At 36.6% G+C, this 23,510-nt stretch overlaps 1 protein-coding gene across 1 annotated transcript in view; it reads left to right on the forward strand.

The window, feature by feature from the left end:
- The window catches only part of RFX3 (regulatory factor X3), a 122,168-nt gene that overhangs the window by 89,413 nt on the left and 9,245 nt on the right, over window positions 1–23,510 (forward strand). The window contains exons 6-13 of the mRNA XM_053466186.1: window positions 1,327–1,401; window positions 12,319–12,500; window positions 13,225–13,344; window positions 15,660–15,781; window positions 19,100–19,212; window positions 19,617–19,732; window positions 19,986–20,140; window positions 23,177–23,274. Of these exons, the coding sequence (XP_053322161.1) occupies window positions 1,327–1,401; window positions 12,319–12,500; window positions 13,225–13,344; window positions 15,660–15,781; window positions 19,100–19,212; window positions 19,617–19,732; window positions 19,986–20,140; window positions 23,177–23,274 (981 nt within the window). The remainder of the gene's footprint in view (window positions 1–1,326; window positions 1,402–12,318; window positions 12,501–13,224; window positions 13,345–15,659; window positions 15,782–19,099; window positions 19,213–19,616; window positions 19,733–19,985; window positions 20,141–23,176; window positions 23,275–23,510) is intronic.

Consider the following 23,510-nt stretch of genomic DNA (forward strand, 5'->3'; position numbering starts at 1 on the left):
ATATAACAATCTCTACAGGAACATGCTACTCTCACCCGCTGTTTGGATGTAGCCCATTCTCCCAGCTTCTTGTTACCATCATGGCATGGGCCAGATGTTTTATGTTTGTGAGTGACATGTTGCCTCCAAAGGGAGACATTTTGTGAAACTGTGCAAAGCATGTATGAACATTAGATCTGTGGGACAGAAACATGTAAGTGATATGGCTTCTACATTAAAAGCCAAATGCAAACTCTAATCTCTGGTGGGCATTATTTGGACAGAATACCGTGTTCAGGTCTTTAGTAACTAGATTTCAAAGTAAATTAAAAGCTATTCTAAATATGTAGTGTATTTCACATTATTCTCAGAGTCTGACCTTTTATTACATTGTCACCAAAGAACTATACCATATATTGTTTGGTCCATATTGAGAGAAGCAAAGTTAAAGGGAAACTGTCACTGTTACAGCCAAACTTAATTCAATTATCAATACCATCAATAGCTTGTTTCTTCATCAATCAATGTATTTATCTTTGGAGACAAGCTTTGGACTAGCTTTCTAATCATCTTATGTCTCGAAGTCCTCTTCCTTCTCCTCTTTACACCCTTACAAATGATTCCCAAACCAACCAATAATTTATCAATAGGGCCAAAATAACTTAATGGTGAGAAATAATGATGGAGACCCTGAGAAAGGGGTTTAAGGTAACCTTTATAAATATTACGTAGGCTTTTTATACATACACACTGCCTGTTTTGATCTCTAAACATCATTACACGTAATTTGTATGTTTACAATGTCTGCATTGAGTGTATAGATCTTTAAAATGTAGGATTTGGAAAAACTGATTGATCTACTAAGTAGAGACCGATGTTTCTTTATGCCCTTTCTGTCATCCTGGAGCAGCTTTCCGATTCATGTTCCTGGGCCTACAGTGATGATAATATTATTACGCAAGCAGTAAGAAATAGGAAACAAGTGATGGGCCAGCTTCATAATCTTGCTTTTCTCTGATTTGGTATATCAATGTTTATTTGAGGAAACAAATATTTTATGTTTTGCGGAACTCCTTTAACCCATTTTTAAGGGCTTCTCCTTCCTTTGATTTGGTGGCGGGTGCTGGGATAATGAAATGCATGGATTTTCTACTTGTATTTTTCTTTGGAGTTGTTGACTGTTTGACTAGTTGCTTTTGGTAAAAGTTCACTGTTTGAGTGCCAGAGGAGTGGGCTGCATGGCTCAAGCCTTCGTCACTTAAACCGTTAAGCAATCTTTTAACAATGTTCTGCTTCTTAATGCTATCTTGTCTTGCGCCTTTTTCCCCCAATAACATCTATTATCAGATTGAAATGGCGATTGAGACGCTGCAAAAGTCTGACGGTCTGTCAAGTCACAGAAGTTCTCTGCTCAACAGCCATGTAAGTCCTTCTTGTCATGTTTTCTCCTTTGCATGTTATGCATGTTTAATTCTTTTGCTTGCAGATTTTTTTCTTCTATTTCCTGACTTTTGTGCTTTAATACAATTTCTTAAAAGCTTTCTATACTCATAGAAAGAAAAGGTCCACTCCTAATTGTCTAACCTAGATTGGCATCACCCATCCCTATGTTATGTTAGTGATAAACAACTTTTATTATTTTGTAAGGTAAATGGCAATATTTCTCAAGTCACCTGAACCCCGAACAGTCTTGAACATTTAGTTAGCAGGATGTTGCCTTCAGACACAGAAGAACTGGACATGTTCTGAAAAGCAACAAGCAGTTTGCATCATACAATGGCAATGAATAATTTAACTATAGCCTTCCTTTAATCCTAATTAAGTCCATTTTAGGTGCTCCTTTCATTGTTTAAACAAAGGAGAAAAAAATATTTGAAAAGGTGAAATCAGTAAGTGGATGTCTTCTATTATGGCTCGCCCGGTTATTTCTGATGGAACCTTTGACGATGCAATGGTCCAGCCAAATCCTAGTCTGTCTCATATGACTTCCAGCCCCAAAAGTTCAAAACAGCTGGTGGAGCCACCTGAGCACAGTGATACACAGAAGTCCTGACCTGTTTAGTGTGACGATGAGCCGCCTGTGACGTATTCCGTGGGAGATGTTTGCAGATGCTGCCGTTAACTGTTTTCACTTTCCTCATAATACCAGTACAATCACAATGCTTAATTAATGATATTATGTTCTTTCACATAATCACAGCATAGCATAGTTTGGTGGTAATCCACCACTTGTAAAAACTGTTTTCAACAGGACTGATCTCCTTTGTGAAACATGTAAATACACCGGATTATACCCTCACATCAACAGATTCTAGTAGAATGCAATAGTATTATTTCTTGAGTATCTTCGTTATAATAGGTTTAATGGGATTTCTGATTTCTTGGTGGACTGAATTTCAAGTCTTTTTTTTTTTTCTTCTGGGGCCACAGAACATAATTTTTCTAGCATTATTTCAGAAGTATGTTATAGATTTAGATTAAATCAGACTTTTTGTATCGTTTTGTAGATTTTCTTTTTTAGTAACATGCTCATTGCATTTATTTAGAGCTTGATATGTTTTTGTCTACTCTTATCACTCTCAGCCTATTACGGGTTAAATGTAGTCAGAGAGCTGTACTACACTTACATGTTACGATTCTGATACACGTACCATTTGTTATTATGATGGCATCTCTCCATTCTCCAAAATTTACAGTAAATATATAGCTACTATGAAGTGAGACTATTGACTGTTACTGAAATAATGTGTCATTTATCTGACATTTGTAGTCTTATAAGAAAGAAATTGGTGCATCAACATCATGTGCTGCTGTATTTGCTATATTATTTCTGTCTAAGATAAAAAAAATACACTTATTTTCTTTTTTGCATTCTTTCTTTTTATCAGTTGGGGGTGGGGGTTTGATGGAAAACCTGGTTACTACTGTTGGGAATTTTATGGCACTCCAGGGACTCTACAAAATATACGTTATAAAATTATTAATTAATTTATTTATTTTGGTTAAAAAGATAAACCAGCTAGATCATGAAATCATTTTAAATATTTAAAAAACTTTATTTCCCTAAATTAAAAAAAAAACAGTTTTAGAGTGTGCATTTTCAAAGGATTATTTTCTCCTTTGCTGGACAGTATGCATTCTCCTTCGGTGGAACATAAAAGAGCATATTAAAGGGCCACGCTGGGACCCCATGGGGCAATGGCCCAAACCTTCAACTGCACGTATTCCATTACCAGCCCTCCTCTTGAGCCAAATCAGGCAGTATTTGTAAATGCATAGGGGGAAATAAGGCAGTGGGCTGCAAGAAAAATTATATGCTAAAAACAATACAAAAACAAAAAGCTAAAGGTAATTCAAAAAAATATACTGAACCATGCCTATAAATGTTAAACTTTTATTTTCAAGCTCAGCAGAGCTACATGGAGTCCATACTGAATAAACTGTTGCCATTTTGATCACTGATATTCATCATTACCTATAATGTTAGAAATGTATTTTTCAAGTGTTTATTTCTTGATTTTGTGGCCACATCTTTTCAATGCCTGGTTTTTATAGCACAGATTTGAACAAGGCATCTCTGATTGGCCTTATGGGACATTGTCAGTGGTCTAAAGACATCTCATGCCTTATTTTTACAGAACCCATGCATATTTTAACTATTATTATTTATGTTATTAACTGTTTTTTCAACAAATGTATTTGTCATAGAAATCAATTAAACATAGAACCACAAATTGTAGGAACATGTGAGCACTGAAGAGGTCACAGTCGAGGTAGGTTAATTGGTAGGGGAGATAGGCTGGCACTTTGGCTACCATCTCCCATTGACCTCAGTGGTTCCCCTCATTTGAAGGGGGTGAAGCCCCAGGCCTCCTATTTGACCTTTGCCTGAAGAGGAAAGGGAGGGGTTGCATATCCCTTCAGGAAATGCTTTGCCAGAAGAGGAAGACTGGGGACGCAAAGAACCACTGTAGCACTTCCTACTTAGAGACAGGCAGAGAAGAGGCTTTGTGGCTCTACCGATTTAACCATAACCATAAGACAGCGCTTCATCTTGTCAATTTGTCTTACATGCACATATTGAAGCAGGTGAGTTCTGCAGTGTAGCAGAACAGCACCTTTAAGGCATTTACAGCCTCCAGGTACTCACAGTTTATTTGATTTTTTAAGGCAACACATTTACAGTTACATGGTTATAGATCAAGCTGTGCATCATACAGGCATAAACACTAATCTAGAACTAACACAGTGATGCCTTACTACTTACTGCCACAGGTTGCCAGGATGCTTCGTACTGTTGGTCTCTTTTGCACAGCTTAATTTGACATGCTCAAGGCAATAATCAGTATAAATACTTAAAAGACTACAAGTTCTTTATTTGATTATAAGGAATTAAGAAAGAGTGCTTTGATAAAATAGGAGCATAAAAAGTTTAAAACATCTATGTTTTTACTACATTTTGCTCAACACCCGTACCATTTTATATTAAACAAAATTAGCTAAATATTCATTTTACTTTTAGAAAATAGAATTTTAGATTGAGATTTTAGATTAAGTGGCCATAGGTTAATTGCTTAGAATAATTTGTTAGTATTTTTTAAATGTCTCTTCAAATTAGCAGCAATGTTTAAACTGGAAAAATCAGTTTAAATAAAGGCTTTGTAAGGCTAGGTTTCCACTTGGGTTTTTGTCCGGCGTTTTTTTTTGCTTTTTTTGACCTTAGGCAGTTTTAAATTGCTTTTTTTGACCTTAGGCAGTTTTTCCAGCCTTTACAAGTTAGAAGTTTCACCCAGCTAAAAGGGATTAGGATAAATGGCAAGTATCTGCCCTCTCCTGATGTCATTTACTTGGTAGACCCTTTTGTCTCTTTTCTGTGGTTTGTAAGGCATGCTTTATTCCGAATGTCTGCTCTCTGGGAAGATTGGCCCCAAATGATGGTGCAAATTGTTTGCTGTTGCTTTTGGCACGCAGGATCCAGTCGCGTATGTTTGTTTGTAATGGCATGTTTGTTCCAAATGGTGTAAAATTCAATATGAACCAGTCCAGGACTTTGTTTTGTGTGAAACTGTTTGTTTTCAGCCTATTTCTCGTAGGACACACAGATACTGGGTCCATCCTCTGCATTGTAACTGTGGAAAAAACGCCATAAAAAACGCCAAGGCAATAAACCCACATGGCTTTTTCATGGTGTTTTTTCTCTCCCATAGACTTCTATTGGAGGAAAAACGCCAAGATTTCTTGCAAAAAACGCCAGAGTGTCAACATGCTACGATTTTGAAAAACTGCCACAGAGCCCAAAAAAGCAGAAAAACGCCAAAGAGGACTGAAAAAACGCCAAACAGAAAAACGCCAAGTGGAAATGGCATTTTGCGATTTCCTATTGAATTACAGCTAACATCTGGCTGCAGCCGTTTCTCACAAAAAAAACGCCAGGTGGCGCTATTGGCGTTTTTATAGGCGTTTTTAGCAAAAAAAAAACCAAGTGGAAACCTAGCTTTATAGTTATTTTTTTGTTGAAATGAAAAGAAAAATACAGAAAAGGAAACAAATCTGACTGGAATAATACATTTGGTTTATGTACTTGTACATGTAGTTATTTGGGACACTTGTCTGTTGTAAATATTGGGGTTTATCATAAGATATGTAAAAGGTTTATTGAGACCTATCATATGTTCTCTAAATGGCATTGGTAGATATAACTGATTGGTCACCACACACCATGAGATACACTGTATGGACAAAAGTATTGGGACACATCTCTTAATTATTGAATTCAGGTGTTTTAATCAGACCCAAGCACCTAGCCATGTAGTCTGCATTTGAAAGAAAGAAAAAAAAATGGGTCGTTCTGAAAAGCTCAGTGAATTCAAGCGTGGTACTGTGATAGGATGCCACCTTTGCAATAAGTTAGTTTGTGATTTTTTTCAACCCTTGCTATCTATATACCACGGTCAACTGTAAGTGGTATTATTGGTAAGTGGAAGTTTTTAGGAACGGCAGCAGTAGACCACGTAAAGTCACAGAACTGGGTCATCGAGTGCTGAGGCGCATGGTGTGTAAAAGTCGCCAGCTCTCTGCCGATTCCATAGCTGAAGAGTTCCAAAGTTCCACTGGCATTAATATCGGCACAAAAACTGTGTCGGGAGCCTCATGGAATGGGTTTCCATGGCCAAGGAGCTGCATATAAGCTTCACGTAACCAAGTACAATGCCAAGCATTGGATCGAGTGGTGTAAAGCATGCCACCACTGGACTCTGGTGTAGTGAAAATGTGTTCTGTGGAGTTATGAATTACACATCTCTGTTTGGTCATCTGATGGGCGAGTCTGGGTTTGGCGGAGGCCAGGAGAACATTACCTGCCTGCCTGCATTGTAATAACTGTAAAGTTTGGTGGATGAGGGATAGGGCTGTTCCTCAGGGGTTGGGCCTGGCCCTTTACTTCCAGTGAAGGGAAATCTTAATGCTTCATCATACCAATACATTTTGGACCATTCTATGCTTCCAATTTTGGAGAAGGTCCTTTTTCTATTCCAGTATGAAAGTTCCACAGTGCACAACACAAGGTCCATAAAGACATGGTTGGATGAGCTTGATGTGGAAGAACTCGACTGGCCCGCACAGCACCCTGACCCTGAACAGAGATTGCAAGCCAGGCCTTCTCACCCAACATCAGTGCCTGACTTCTACTGGATGAATGGGCAAAAAATCCCACAGACACACTCCCAATCTTTCTAAAAGAGTGGAGGCTGTTATAGCTGCAAAGGGGGTCCAGCTACATATTAATGTCTATGTATTTAGAATGTGATGTGATAAAAGTCCCTGTTGGTGTAATAGTCAGGTATCCCAATACTTTTATGCATATAGTGTACCTTGATGTGAGCTCCTGATTCACTAACCTTTTATGTGATGAGGATTTGGCCACCAAAGGTTTAAATGTGTCACAACATTTAAATGGTGGACATATTGGTTGAAACAAATTGGCACAAATTGCAAACTTCCCCCACCCAAAATAAGCCACATGAACCGAGCCTGCATATGTGGATACATAACTGTTTAGTTACATTGACCTTTATAAGGTACATTGAAAAGTTTATAAAAACACTGTCAAATAACTTCAGTTTAACAGATTGATATAGTGGACTACATTAAAAAAAAACACATTAACAACATTATCAACAGTATTGATAGCTTGTGTTGAGATAGTTTTTAAGATTATGAGGAAGAGCTGAATTCATCTTTGTGGTATTGCTGGTCAAGAAGAAAATAACACTGGAATCTGCGTCTTCCATAATAGTCAGTAAGTTACAATCTTTTTTGTGACTTTCAATTATGCAAGTAAACAGTTATGTTTTCTTTCAATAAACTGAAGCACAGAAATATAAAATATTTGGCTATTGATAACATGTTAGAACCTCTAAATTAATAACAAACATAATATAAATGCTTTCACATCCCTTCTGTAATAATAGAATCTTAATTTCCCCAATACTATTATTACCACAAAGACCATAACTTATTGTAATGTTCTGTAATTGACAGAACATGGACCTTCATTGTATGGAGCTCCTGCTTTCCATATTTTGTGCCCATGCTTCTTTTTGTGGAAATTCCTTTTGAATGATTCTTCTATAAATCAAAGAATTTCAGCTGCCCATATTCATATAAAGTGTTATATGCCCACACATGTTTATCACAGCCCAGATCGTTATATTATAATTGCAAAACTTGCTATATTAAAAACAAACACAGACACATTGCCTCACCAGTAATCCTGGTTATGTTGAGCTTTAGATTAGTGCTGTCATGTAACATAAAGGGAATCTTCTTGATTACCTGTGGAGAATGGTTCTCTGTTCTTTTTTTTTTTCTGCTTCACATGTGAAGACTTCATCATTGAGATAATTACAGATACAGTTACATCACAGCCTGGTGATGTTAAACTAGGCGCAGCGTCAGTAGGTACATTGAATGTACAGAGACGCATTCTTCACTCTACTCATTACTGAATCAAGGGTTGTGATTTATTTGGAGGATTTACATTGCCACTGTTCATGTTTCTTTTCTTTATGTCTTTTCTTTGTTCACGCACACTCGTTCACACTACGCTCCCCCATGCTGTCGCAACACTTGTAGAAACATGCTGTGCCCACAGTCATTGAACCAACGTCCTCTTGGGGTGCAGACACAGACAGATTTCAGTATAATACCATGTTTCGCACTGACCCGCCATGTTAATAAAATCAGATCTCAAGTTGGGAAATTGGTGTGACAGCTGATAGCTTGTGCTTCTGCACTTGTGGTGCCTGTCCAATTTCTACAATATTTTACAGTGCATATGACCTCCGGCTTGCTAATGGTCGTGTTGATGTTTGAGCCATGCCATTTGTGTGTTTAATAATTTCTGCAAAGATGTTGGAACATCTTCATTAGTGCATATCAAGTCCCAGTTTCTTATGAAATACTTGATCCGAACAAAACATTAGTTCTAAACATATGATAACAGCAAATGACGACAGCTTCTACATACAGCATCACAGAAATTAACAATAGTAATTGCTCTATTAATGCTTAAATGAAAAGAGGGGAAGGCATGATTAATACATTAGATGAGAATACAGCAATATGAGAATTGGGATCAGAGATATTATGTATTCCATTGGTCTGTACTTTTGTTGAATCAGTACAGACATTAATCTGCTCCAACATAACCACTTGCTTCTGCCGCTTTTATTCTGCAATTGCCACAAAGGACACAATCCTCTTTGATTGTTTAGGATGGTTTAGGAAACAAAAATGAACACTAAATGTAAGAAGACTAGATCAGTTACAGAGATATGTTTAATATATTATCATGATAGTAAGGAGGTCAGTATTCACATTCTCTTATACCTAACTAAATGTTATATGGTGAAATAATTCATTACCTGCTCAGTGAGATATAATTAGTCTGTCATCTGGGCTTAGCATCACGGCATATGGAACTGTGACATATCATGAATTGAATTGATTAGTACAGGTATTGTAAGAGAATTAGTGCAGAATTACAATTTAGCATTTTCTCTTATAGAAATTTTAAAAGCTTTGCAATAATACCTAAAACTAAAAAAAAATCATTTTTAATATTCATCTGTTTATAAAAAAAATTCATAATATTATGTATATAATCATTGCATTAAATACTTTTATTCATTGAACTGGAATTAGTAATATTTATTACGGACATGTATTATCATATGGCATGTTGATTAATGGGAATAATTATGTACGTTACTGTGCATAGATAGGCATTTAAAGACCTCCTATACAACAAAAAGAAGATGATATAAATCATTGTTTAGGGGCTGTATAGCCGCCAACCTGTTTCAGTGCATCGGTTGCATTGTAATTGCACATGATTACCGAAATATTGCCACACTCATGTATCACTATGGCTACAGTATAACATTTAGAAGGGGTGAATAACAGAATTAGATTTAGAAATACAATTGAGTCATATCAATGATACCTTTTATAAGGCACTAAGTGCGCAATACTCCGGGTTATTTGGTCACATCCCTCTTACCAGCCTCGTACCCTATTAAAAAGTTCCCAATACACCAAAGACTTGTTTATCAGCGTATAAAGTTAGCTTTTTTTTGCAATGGAAAAACTTGGTACTTAACCAGTGATAATTCTCTGCACAATTCACACACCATTTTTTTGGTTTTAGAAATAATAAAAAAAATGAACTTCACTTGATAATTGTCTTGGTCTCCTTAGTAGAAAATTGCATATATAATTACAGAAGCCATGGGAATAATGTTAATAACTTAAATAATAGTGGTTCAACCCAACATGGGAGCATCAATCTCCTTTTTTCCCCAAATTGCCAGCAGACGCTTGGGGATATATTTACATAACATATATAAATACTAATTAAGATCTACACAAAGCTTCATCAAACAGCATGTATATGGTAAAAAAAACCTTGTTTTTTTATTAAGGTTAGCCATTTAAATGCCCCCTTCCCCTGAAAAAAAATCATGATTCTTAGTGGGAAAGTAAAGCCAAGTAATTAACATTTAATTAGGAAATTAAACTTTCTCTAATTAATATCACCTTTTTAATCAGAAAATCTGGTCTATAGGTTTTTCCCCCAGTGTAATTTATTCTCCATAAATGTCTTTTTACTGTGATTTATATTGTGCTAGTTATCCCATGAAAAAGCCAATATTATGCATGCATAAATCATACCTCCTTGTGCTCTGTTTCTAGTCTTTCAATTTTAATACTAGGCTTTATCTGTATTGTGCTTTTGTAAAAAAACAAGATGCAATCTAAATGCAAGAACCTAGGCCCTTTCATCTTCATAGTCTTTTCACTGCTTTTTTCTGTACACCTGGGACCAAAGAGGCTAACTCTTTGGAATTATTCACAATAGGCTCTTATATATAACACTGACATTTATTTATTATTTTGGATTTTCCTTTTATATAATTTCCTGTCTGCAACCCCCTCTTTTTTGAGATTGTCTATGTGTTACATGACATTTAAACTCTTTCTTGGATCTGTCTTACAGCCACTGTGTTTATTTGATATTTTTATAAAAATGTTTCTCTTGTGTAATGTTGTGGTCACTAGATGCAGAATTTCAAGAGGGATATTCATGCTCTTGACCGGCAATGAATGATGTATTCTTATGACTCTCAAACTCTATTGTAATTATATCAAATAAGTTAACTTATCAATCCATCCGGGAATTGTGTTCTCCTGTAAACCCCGGTATAGTGGCACCATAACCCACAGCTTTAAAAGACAAAACAAAAAAGAAACTTTGGGTGCCATGAATATCTATTGAAAGCTTACTGAGGCTCATGATGCTTCAGAATGGATCTTAGGCATGCGTCTAATTTTTATGCCGAATATGCCGTGAACCTGGCTACAACTTTACACCCTCACCTCTAGCTTAAATAGACCACCATAAATCAGAAAATGAGGTTCGGTAGACCACTGGTTCCCTAACTACAGCACAAATATCTTAAAAGAACGTCCAGAGCTCTCCAAGATGATAAATACTATCAGTCAGTTGTAAATATAATAATTTTAATCATCATCGGCTCTTTTTCATCTTGGTATACTCTGGATATTCCTTTGAGTGTGTCACAATGCTACACCCTACCTCTGGAAGAAGACTGATGGCTTTATAATAATCCAACACCAACTAGCGCTCTTACCAATGCCAGCATCACCGACAGCTGAAAAGATTCATCTGAAATTTGAGTATGGTTGCTAGATGTAGTTTTTATAGATCCATTATGTTTTGTTTAGGAAAACTGCAATGCGTACATCATATTCAATCCCAGTTCCCTGCCACAATGAACTCGTTCATTAAAAGTTCTTCTTATCGAAAGTCCTCACCAATCTCTGAAAATCAACTGTGAGAATTGTTTGTACTTTTTCATGACTTAACAACTATCCGCCCACGTTCTTACTGGAACATTGGGTCAGTGTAAACAAAGATTATTGCACTTACACGCTCAATAAATGTAAACGTCTTGAACTCGAAAGAATTTCTACTTTTCTGTCGTGAAATGAGTCTAGGGTATGGGGGTGTGCAGTTCATGAGACTTAAGGAGCCGTTTATTTCAATAAATTAGTTTTTTTTCCATGGTTACTAGCCAAGCTGTAAAAAAAACAACTTTCATGTGCTTGTGGAATATTTTTATACATCCTAAATGCAGTCATTGCCTTTTATTTCTATAATAGCATTGTAGAAAATGTTCATTTTAGGCCATTTAGGTTACTTTATTGGTGTGTTACTCTTAGTTTACTCAGTAAAGGAAAGGAAAGTAGGAAGTAAGTTAAAATGTCATCAGTGCTCCACTTGCTCCATTCAACTGTTCCTCCAATGGGTATAATTACAAAACTAATACCCACTAGGGAAAGGAGGGAATTGGAAGCACTTCCTGATAACTAGAGCAAAAAAGATTAAATTGCTGATTTCCAGCTGTTCTTAAATGAAAGCAAGTATACTTTTTGGTATCACTCTAATTTGAAATCTGGTATACTGCATACGCAGTGGAAGATCTAATGTTTTATTATAACTTCTTTTATTACTCATATTAGTCTTACGTTAGTTAGTCATTTTTTACTGAGAACACAGTTATTTTTTCTGTTAAAATAGGTAAAAATCGTTATTTTATATTTCATGCTAATTTTCAGGAAATAAAAATAGTATAAATCTGTATGTGTTTCTGCATGCTAACAGGAACCGCTGTCGCATGGAATTATATACAGTGCCTATGATTATATATCTTTGAAATTTGAAGATGCTAATATCGGGGCTTGTTTCTACTATAGCTCCAGTGGCTGTTAGATAACTATGAAACCGCTGAAGGTGTAAGTCTCCCCAGAAGTACTCTTTACAATCATTACCTTGGGCACTGCCAGGAGCACAAATTAGATCCAGTCAATGCTGCATCCTTCGGAAAACTCATACGTTCAATATTCATGGGGCTACGAACCAGAAGACTGGGAACCAGGTCAGTACGGGAGTTTTGACTACTCTACATATCAACACTAATGTTGCTTATAGTGAAATAATGCATAAGGAGTGTCACGCTGATCATATTTACATAATAATTGCAGAAGTATTGCTTTCATTATGGTCCTTTATAGAGGCTGTTGTGTTCTCAAACTTCTAGAAGGGGAGTAAAAATTAAATATTGGAACACTGGTGAGACGAGACCTCTGTAGGTCACTGAATCACCATGTATGAAGAAATACAAACATATTTTACAGAACAGGCAATTACCTATATATCATTCACATTCTGCCTTTTATCTATGATAAAGTACAAGTTTATGGTAAACGGTTAAGCTATATATCAGTCCACCTACAATACACCTATAATGCAAGTAAGATATACCATTGTTTTTGTTATTAAAATAAAAACCGTCCCCCGGTTGAGTAATTATAACTTACTTGCTTATTTAGTAAAGCTTTTCATGGTGACAGTCGGTACTTCTTAGTACATAAGAATTGATCCTAATCATTCCTGTATAATTACAAATATGCAGAATATATTATGTTGCGGTATCTGTCACCGTGTGGTTTTCTTTATAACATTAATGACCGTTTTCAAAAATACAGAAATAGCATCAGATTGAAATTTTAATTGCATGCATGATTTCTTAATCTTTTTTTTTTTTTTAACACCTTGATCACTTTGCAAGGGCTTCTTTTCACACCTTATGTTTTACACAGGGGCAACTCGAAATATCATTACTACGGGATACGCGTCAAGCCAGACTCCCCTCTTAACCGGTTACAAGAGGACATGCAATACATGGCTATGAGACAGCAACCCATGCAGCAGAAGCAAAGGTAAATGTGCTTGCTCTAGGCCCGGACTGGCCATCAGACAAATGGCATGGATCTGCCCCTCCTGTGGTTGATCCTGTCCTGTAGTGTGCAGCCAAAATGCTGTAAAAGTGTTATAGGGTACGGCTGTGTATGTCTGGCAGCCAATCCCATGCACCTCATTTATCGCCCACCGGCCTTTTAATTCCCATTCTGTTTCACTGCACCTGCTTCACTGTACACAGTTTTCAACATAGATACATCCAAGGTATCCATATTTGTGTTACCGCTCCGAATGTACCTCCCAGATACTGCTAGCATCTGTCATTATATTTGCTGCAAGCATGGCGGATGTTGAAAGCCTGGATCCCACGCCTTAATGAGCATAATTGTAAAATGCATGTTAACGATCAGGTAATATTCCCTTTGTTCTTTTTTGAAATCTCCTACTATTTGACTTACACCTGAGGTGCTCTGCAAGCTCAAGTATATTTTCTCATTTTCAAAGATGAACATTCTTTTACCTTTGAAGGTGATTTACCTTAAAGATTTGTACTGATCGATTTTTGTAATATATGAATGATAAATTGAACACCGTGGGATGTATTCAATATACAATCTCGGTACCAACTAAGTGGAAGTAAAATTTGAAATTAGTTTCAGACTATAGACCTTTATTTTCACAACCATTCCCACAGGCTAATTTTCTAGCTTGGTATTCTGCTTCCTTTTGGTATAATGTCTGCTGTAATCACTAGATCATAGTTAACAGATAAAACAAAATGTGTGTGTGTATATATATATATATATATATATATATATATATATATTATATATATACATACATACATACATAAATACATACATACACTAATATAATGCAATCAACACTGAATTGCAGCAAACCACGAACAAATGCAAAATATACACTGATGTGGTTAATAGGCATGTGTTTTAAAAAAAATTTAAGCAGGGGGCACAATTTAGTACGTATCTGACCATGACTTACTTATGTGGCTTTTCTCCCTCACCCAATACCTTTAAATCGCCTTATTGTCGTATTCTATATATATTTCAGAAAGCGTTTTCCATCTATATGTATCAAATGTTTGCCCTTTGGATATAAGCATTTAATCTAAATTCTGGTGATTCTGACCTCCTGTTCTTTAAGCTGTTAAGGTTCAAGTGCTTGTGCAGTTCTAGAATTCAGCACTAGAAATAATATATTCGCCTGGTAGATTTCAGTTAGGTGTGCATAAGACCCGTTATAACTCGGTAAATAGAATGGCTCATTCTGCGCTCTGTTTTGTAGTAGTCAGTGATGGAGGCTTGTATTCACCGTGAAATCAAATCCCATATGGAAAACTTTAAATACATCCAAATAATCCCATGGGATGCTGCTCTTAATCTGCTGTCACAGCTGTGATCTTTTGTATTTCATGATGATAAGAAAGTAGCTGATGAAGGCAAAGTAAGGATAGGCTAAGGGTCTGCTATTGTTATGATCATGTTTAACCTTACCACTTTGTGTATGGATTCAAAAATGTATCATTTTAAATTAAGAACATATAATAGTAATTTTCTAGCTTTCAGTGGAATGTTTTTTTGTTGTGTTTAAAGCTCTTTTGGCTTTCTTGAAACATGCGATTAGGGAGCACAGTGTTGTTTAGTGGTTGAGCACCTAATCAGCATATTCTTTGTATGCTGACATTTAGAGTAGTTCTTGATATGTAAAAATACTGTTCTGATGGAAAATAAAAACTTTTTTTTACAGTAACCTTTTGTGATAAACACATCCCTATAAAGGAGATATGTTTTTCTTGAAATTGTACAGAAAAAAAGAAAAAAGGGCTATTTGTGTCATAACAATCATTTATAAATAAAGCAAATTAGTACATTTTAGTATAAAATGACTATTTTGATACAGCATGTGTGTTGGTACATTCAATGTGTCCATAGTTGTACGGTGATGCATTTCTTCTTGTGAGATCCAAAGTTTGAAAAGTGTTGCATAAGCAATGGGATGGTCCAATTAGTAAGAAAACATGTACAAATAAAATATACATAGGCCCACTGAAACCCAACACGTTCTTCTTGGTCATACTCAAGAGATCAAGCTGTAAAATGATCTGAAAAGGTCAGCGATAGCATTTTAGACTTAATGACGTATATTCTGGAAGCACACACATCACTAGCACTCCTCATCCCGTCTTATGTTCTAAAAGAAAAACATCTAAAGCATAAAATGGTGTGGAAGCATCATCGAAGTGGGTGCCATTTACCTGAATTTGAATGATTTATTGAATAATTACATCTGTCTTTTATGACTTCTGTTGTAGGTACAAGTCTATGCAGAAAGTGGATGGCGTGGGAGATGGATTTGCAGGCAGTGGCCAACATGGTGGTGCATCTGTAGAACAAACGGTGATTGCCCAAAGCCAACACCATCAACAGTTTTTAGGTAGGGTTGCAGTACTCGAGATTTAAAGTTACAAGGGTAGAACAGCTAATTGAAAAGGTCCACTTTTTTTCTTGATCATACAGCTTAGTGGTCACTTCATAACTATTCTCTTGCCGGGTTGAAATGAGTGAGTACACAATGCTCGTATTTATAAAGAGCAGTTCTAGGACAAAACAGCACTGCAATCACTATGGAATGTCCCTGATTGGACTACATTGAGAACTTTGGACCAAGGTGGCACCTTATGGATAAGGTCCTATGGTTTTTCAATGAGAGTATAGTAATATGCAGGAAACAACCACATCCTCCAAACAGGGATCACATATTTAAATTTCCTTTCTGTTTACTAAATATATGTAAAAAAAATGGTGCCTTCATTATGATGCTGCTCATCCAAGGCTCTCTTCATTGCTCATTGACCTGTGTTACTATGAGGGTCAGACTTATAGAGACTTGTACAGCAGATATTTAGCTTTTTCAAATTTTACAGTCCTGTAAACTAAATGAGCCTGTGATTATTTTTAAATAAGCAATCTATATGTTAATAATAACCAGCCGCATATATATATATATATATATATATATATATATATATATATATACTAGGATCTGTGTGGTTATTCTTCCCCATTACATATTACATGTCTCTTCCCTCCTGTGTGTTGCTGATTGCTGTTGATTGGTTCAAGCAGCCTTTTTAAGGGTTATAAGGAGAAGGGTGAGAACTTAGATAATGCTGGCTCTGCCACAGGCTGCTTCCGTTTTAAGCTTCGGTATGATGAACTTTTAAACTGCATATCTTCAAAATTACACAAAAAGCACAAGCTGCAGGTATTTTTCAATAAATGCATTTAGTTATACTAAAAGCTGTGACTTTGACAGCTCCCCTTTCATAAATGCTGAACACGTTAAAGGTGCCGCTGAAAAATGATGGACTTTATACCTCGGTTTCCTACCAATTACACAGCCTCGTTACGACAATAGGGAACATTTCCTTCTTCTCTAAGCAGCCTCATACAGCATGCGTTCCTTCTCAGTAATCATACATTACACCCAACACCCGTAAGCAGCTCGAAGTCGGCAAAGTGTATTATTTCAGCACGTACCATAAAAATGTAGCATCCAGAATTTACTGTAGCATTTATTTTCCTCCCTTAACAGTTCCTTGGGGATTCTACCTTTATGAAGAAATAATGCGGACAGTCAGATGTAGAGTTAGATTCTATTAGCCCTAACAAAAGCATTTATATTTCTCTAGATTGCTTTGCATGATACTCCTGGCAAATTATGTAGCGGTTCTATGGCAGGTTAAGTAATTGACTATGTGCGAGAGGCGCTGTGCTTTGCTGTGACGTTTATCAATTAAGTGGCTTGTTTGAAATATCAAATATCACTTTGCATTGAATAAACGGCATGAACCAATTAAATGTCAGCAAACGGGCAACAGCATTTAATGTTTCTATGGTAACGGCAGCTATAACCAGTTAGCATTCTCGCAGTGGAATAAAAGTAGAGTACACAGCAGTATATATGTACTTATTTGTAATGGCTAAGCCTTTTCTGTACTAAAACTTTTCCAGCGGTTTTTGGAGAAGTCCAATAAAATAAGTATTGGCGAGCAAATGTATGCTTACTTTTATTATTATTATTATACATTCATAATTTGTGCTTCCTGAGAACACAACACTTTTGCAGAAGGAGCAGCTTAGTGCAAAGTGGTGTAATCGTCATAGCAACAAGTGGAATGTTTCTGCCGCTTGCTTCACTTTCACCACCTTGCGTGAGGATCCCCCTTCAATATACAACTGCTTGTTTAAAAAGAAAAGAGTGAAGGAAAAGAAATCCCTGGATAGAAAGGGCCTGGGTTGGGAGAGTAAAGACTGTAGGAGCCAGGGCTATATAAATATAAGGTTATGTGGGAGGAAAAGGTTCACACATGAGAAACTTTAAGCAAGGAGTAGTGTGAATCAGTCTTCACAATGTATTAGTTATATATTTGTGCGTTGCAGGCTCTGCTGATAGAAATACCATTACTAGCTGCAAGTCATGTTCTCTTCTCAGCTTCTACTTACTGGAATAGTCTATGCCATGCAGAATTAAAGCTTTTGTAAATAAATGCACCATTAGAAACAAAATTTCTAGTACTGGTGAATGGTCAAACCCTTTCCAAAATAATAATTTATTCAAGAACAAAAACAGACACTGGTAGGTTAAAAGTTTTGTTTTGTTAATTCTTTAGGTGAAAGAATAAGATGCCAGATCTGCTATTTCTAGAGAGTGTAATGAATGTGTGACTGAATGGGACAGCACCTTTTAATTCCCTGTTTTGGGATCTTTAGTTATTTATTTACAGTTTTCGTCTGCGTATATTTATTTTTAGTAGCCCATATGTCTTCTCCTGCACATTTATTTTGCTCCTGACCTATGACTGTGTCATTCTTTTGCCTGCCTTCCATTATTCCCTGCTGTGTCATTCTTCGTCCATCGCCTTGCAGCTCCTGGGGCCACAGCCTCTGAGTTTTAAGGGAATAGTTTGCCCTGCAGGACCCTTGGACAATGAAGAGAAATTGCAGGGTTAGGGAAAGACCTGCTGCTTGCATCCTTTACACTAAGGACACGCAGTTGCGCATGATATTTATAGAAGTCTTTCCAAATGTTAGCCGTTGTGCCAGCATACCGTCGTGTGTGATAAAATATTTTAAGCACAAAACAAATTTGAAATACGCTTTAAAGTACCTGATAAGCTTTGTGTGTACGTGTATGTCTTTCATTCATTGTCAGTTGTACATTCTTTTATAAACAAAAATAGGCTCAAGAATAGCTGCATCTCATAAGGTTAATGCAGTACCTCACAGCTCCAGCCAAGTGTGTCCAAAGAAGTCCACAAAGAGCTTCTCAAGGGTTCAATTTAAAAATCAATCATTTCATTCAAAATAACATATTGGGGGGAAAAAACAACACAACAAAAAGAAATAAACAAGCGTTCACAAAATACAATGAACCCCACACCTAGTGTGTCTAGACACAAACTGCCTGATTTGGTGTAAGTACTTACTCTTCCGGTTTTTTATGCTTACATGAGAAGTGTATTTGCTATGGAACACATATCATATCCCAGAGTTTGTTTAAAAATATTATCTGTTTTTTTATAGCAACATTAATAAAAGAATAAAAATAAATTCTTGCCAAGCTCTGCTCATTAAGTAATATGACCTTTTAGAATGTCTGTCTTGCTATGCTTCTTAAATATTTCTCTAATGAAGCTGTAATTGGCACCAACTGCAATATCTTTCTTCCATTATGTTGTTATGGCAACAGATGCATCTAGAACACTTCCAGAGTTTGCAGAAGTTGAAATATCTTCTCTGCCAGATGGTACAACCTTTGAAGATATCAAGTCGTTGCAGAGTCTTTATCGAGAGCACTGTGAGGTAAGACAGCAGCCTCCAATACATCACGGCTGCCAAGTCAACATTATCTGCATGGAAGATGTTGCTTCCACACAAATATTTTTTTTTCTTATAATTGGACTGTAAATTTCTTTGACTGAGATGGGTTTAACAGTGAATGCTGTAGAACATGCTCAAAGTTAAAAAAGGAAAAAAAGAAACATAAAAAAATGTGAAAAAATCTATAATACAAATCTATATAACTTTAGTTTAATTAGCTTTTAGAAAGATGATTTTGCCAGTTACATTGAAATGTGATTTTTTTATGTTGTTAGAAGTTTTGATAGTATGTGGCATTCTTGAATGTAGAACATCTATCTAGTTATGTGTTGTCTTCCCAGCTGCTCTGTTTAAGGCAAATCTCTGTCCCCATCTCAAATTTTCAGGCGATCTTGGATGTTGTTATAAATCTCCAGTTTAGCCTGATTGAGAAGTTGTGGCAGACCTTCTGGCGTTATTCACCAACATCTACAGTTGATGGTACCACCATTACGGAATCAGGGTCAGTAGAAGCCTAAGTTCAATAACCGCTAATGATTTATTTTACCCTCTTGTAAGGTGGATAGAATGTGATCTGCTTTTTCTGATTCATTTGAAAGCTTTATTAAATCCAACGTTGGCATCTAGATCGACATCCAAGTGTAATATATAATTTGACTATATGGGTGGAAAACCTACCAGTTACACCCAAAGTGATATTTTTAGATTTGTTGACATAATGTTTACTTTATCACATCCTTTTTTTTGTCATACAGCAATCTGAGTGAAATTGAAAGCAGGTTGCCCAAGTCCAAGCTGATTTTGCTCTGTAAAAATGAGGCTATTCTGAAGTGGATGTGCAGCTGTGACCATGTGATGTACCAGGCCTTGGTGGAGATTCTCATTCCTGATGTCCTAAGACCAATTCCTAGTAAGTTCTCTGTTTGACCTCACAGAATGATCAAGACATGTCTTAGTCAAGTTCAGTGCATTGCAGCTTGAGATGCTAATAGATAGCAAGGCTCAAGAATGTTTGACGCATAGAAGGTGGATAAATATATATATATATATATATATATATATATATATATATATTGCCTAGTTATTTATATTAAAGCCAAAGAGGTGCCACAGTATCGAAGATTGTGGCTTTATGGTAATCCCAGCCACTCTTGCATGTGCTCTAACCCTTCAATGGCTCTTATGCCTAGGGATGCCTGGAGTGTAGATCTGCCCCTGATAGTAAGCTCTTTTCAGTAACTTTCTGAGCTGCAGTTTGTCCCATGGGAGAGACATGTGCAGTACATGTTTTCATATATATGAAATGTATGTATTTCATATATGTGTATGTATTAGCTATATTTACCCAGGGCTTTTGTGGTCGCATCCCAATTTTTAAATGTACCTGGCATATAATGAAGTAAACCACTCTAAAAAATGCCTGATGAATGTGAATAACTGTTAAATAAATAAAATGTGAGTTTAAAACCATACCACTAGCACAACCAGTATGTGCGGCAAGGAATTATAAAAGCCTTGTCAGGTAACTAAATTGCTTGTCACGCTGCAGTGTATCAGTAACTGCTTTTACATTATAAAAAAACAGCTTGTTCATGAGATTGAAATTTGTGCTTTTGAGCTCCAGATGCTTTTTAGTACATGTTCTATAATCCACGAACGGTATTATTTCATGTCAGTTCAGTAAAAGGTGTCACGACCCAGAAATAATCCACTCATGGTAGAAGAGAGCAGGTACAATAAATCCTGGCCCTGAACAGCGTAGCCTATTTTCTTTTTTTTTCTTCTCATCCTCTATTAGAATGGGTACAGGTATAAAGTATCTCGCTCGAGGCTTCGATGGGCTGGCACGTCCATGCACTGATTCACTAGCCAATCCTCCTGCATAATACTTGGTCAGCAGGCTCTAATTACACAATTTTCGTAGCTCAAACATTTGTGTTTCTTCTAAGAGCTGTGCTCGCTGTTTCAAATGCAAGTAATCTTGGCAGTGGGTATTACAGATAATCTGTTTTCTCTTTTTTTCTCGTATAAATGTAGAATTTGTGCGGAAGGTTTACAGGTTACTAATATTTTTGCCCTTTCAGCCATTATGGTTCCGCAGTTTGAGTTGTTCTTATGAGCCAAGTAGCAGGACTTTCAAAGCCTGTGTGCTTTTCTCAAGAGCAGAAACCCCTGGTACCTTGTGACAAACAAAGCCACCTTCAATTGATGTGTGTATCTGTGTTACACAAGACTTATTACATGTCGTATAGTACAAAACAATCTAATGCCTACGGCTTTGTACTACCAGAACAAGCCGATGACCTTCACTATGTAAATTGAGGAGAGAATAGTAAAAACAAATTTAAAAGGTGACATTTTACTTTACACCGTTAGACATGCATTTACTCACTCAAATTTCACATTAGTAGAGGTGATTTTAATAAAACATCATTTTTTTAACATCTTTTTTAAACATTTTTAAATGGAAGACAGCTTAGATTTAAGAGAGTTGTACTAACACTGCACACATTTTCCAGCCATTGTGCAAAATCTCAGTTATGGTGCATATCACATTTTGTACGCCATATTGATGCATGTGTCAGGCCGCCTACATTTTCCTGGCAGTAATAAAATGATGGTTTTGACCAGGGGTGGTTCCAGAGCCTCACATCGGGAGGGGCACTAACACTAACAGACACTCAGACACTAACTCAACCGGACACTAAGTGTAACGCACCCAGAAACTCTAATACACACAAACTACCGCAAACACCCATTCTACTACCCAGACACTCATTCTAACACAGAGTTACACACCCAGAACACTCACACTAACACACATGCACAGAGAAACTTGCACATACACATACGCTAACATACCTAGACATACATACACACTAAAATACCCAGAAATACAAAAAACAACACTAACATGCCCAGACCCAAACATACACACACACTAACAAACACACACATACATACATTGACATACCCAGGCACACATACACACTTACACTATTGTACCCATATGCACACACAAACACTACTCACTAACACTGCAAAGCCTCATTCTATCTTCAGGGTCATGCATCGTTATGAGACCCTGCTGAACCCCATCTTTTCCTTGGACCCCAGGACTCAGGACTTGCCTCTTTATCTCTACTCCCCTAGGATACTGCCTTGTTGCACCCTCCTCTCCCAGATTTGCACATTGTTTTGACCCAATTACATAAATGTTGGTGCGTTGACTCATTTGGCTTCAGGTCGTAGTACAACCAAACACAATTCATCTGACATATTATGTTATGAAATACCAAGTGTTATGAGCTTTTTGGTGTTATAAGTCTTTGCAGAGATGACCAAGTTGGGCATGTGTGTATATTTGAACCTACAAGACTTTTGTTCAGACTTGTCTGTTTTTGGTGGTCATTGTGAAATTTTCAGAGGTCTGAACTCTTGGCAGTTTGATCCCCTTTGATTGTACAATAACTGCAGCTAACACAAGTTTTTTTTTACTACATGACTTTAGTACTTAGCAGAACAGCTTGAGGAAGCAAATAATGCTTCCATAAGTACTGTTTCCTTGCTCTCAATCAGTTCAAGAAAAACACTTTCATGATGTGTATTATATGTGTCACCGCTTGAAAGAAACACTCCAAGCTATCCAATAAACCAATTGTCAAGAATAACATGAAAAACACTGAACACCAGAGAACATAACAAGAACAAACTTTTCCTATACACTGAAACTGTGCATTTGCAATATAACATTTAAAATCGACAATTTTTAACGCTTTGGCATGCACAATTTACTTTAATTTTCTAGAAGTATAATATAATACAGTCTCTTACTGGTTATTTAATGTCAGCCTTCCATGAGCCTCCTGCTTGTTTATTCAAATATGTGTAATTTAAGTGTTTCATGCCCTGATGCATTTGTTCATATTTTTTTTTTCCTTTTCAGGTGCCTTGACCCAAGCCGTCCGCAATTTTGCAAAAAGCCTTGAAGGTTGGCTCTCTAGTGCCATGTGTAATATTCCACAGAGAATGACACAAACCAAGGTATGTTATGTTTAATTGGGCACTCATAGCATGAACACATTTCTGTTTTACAACTCAGAGATGATGGGAGCACGGCTTCAGCTGGGATACTATCATAGGCAATCCAAAACATATGCTTGTCACCCTATGTGGTTTCCTCCATGGCTTGGTGCCATAGGCAATCAGATTGTGGAACACAGATTGCTCAAGTCACATGCATATCAATTTCCATTGGGCATAATGGCCCTAATGATCCC

Source organism: Spea bombifrons, chromosome 1 (genome assembly GCF_027358695.1).
Source record: "Spea bombifrons isolate aSpeBom1 chromosome 1, aSpeBom1.2.pri, whole genome shotgun sequence".
NCBI classification, from domain to species: Eukaryota; Metazoa; Chordata; class Amphibia; order Anura; family Pelobatidae; genus Spea; species Spea bombifrons.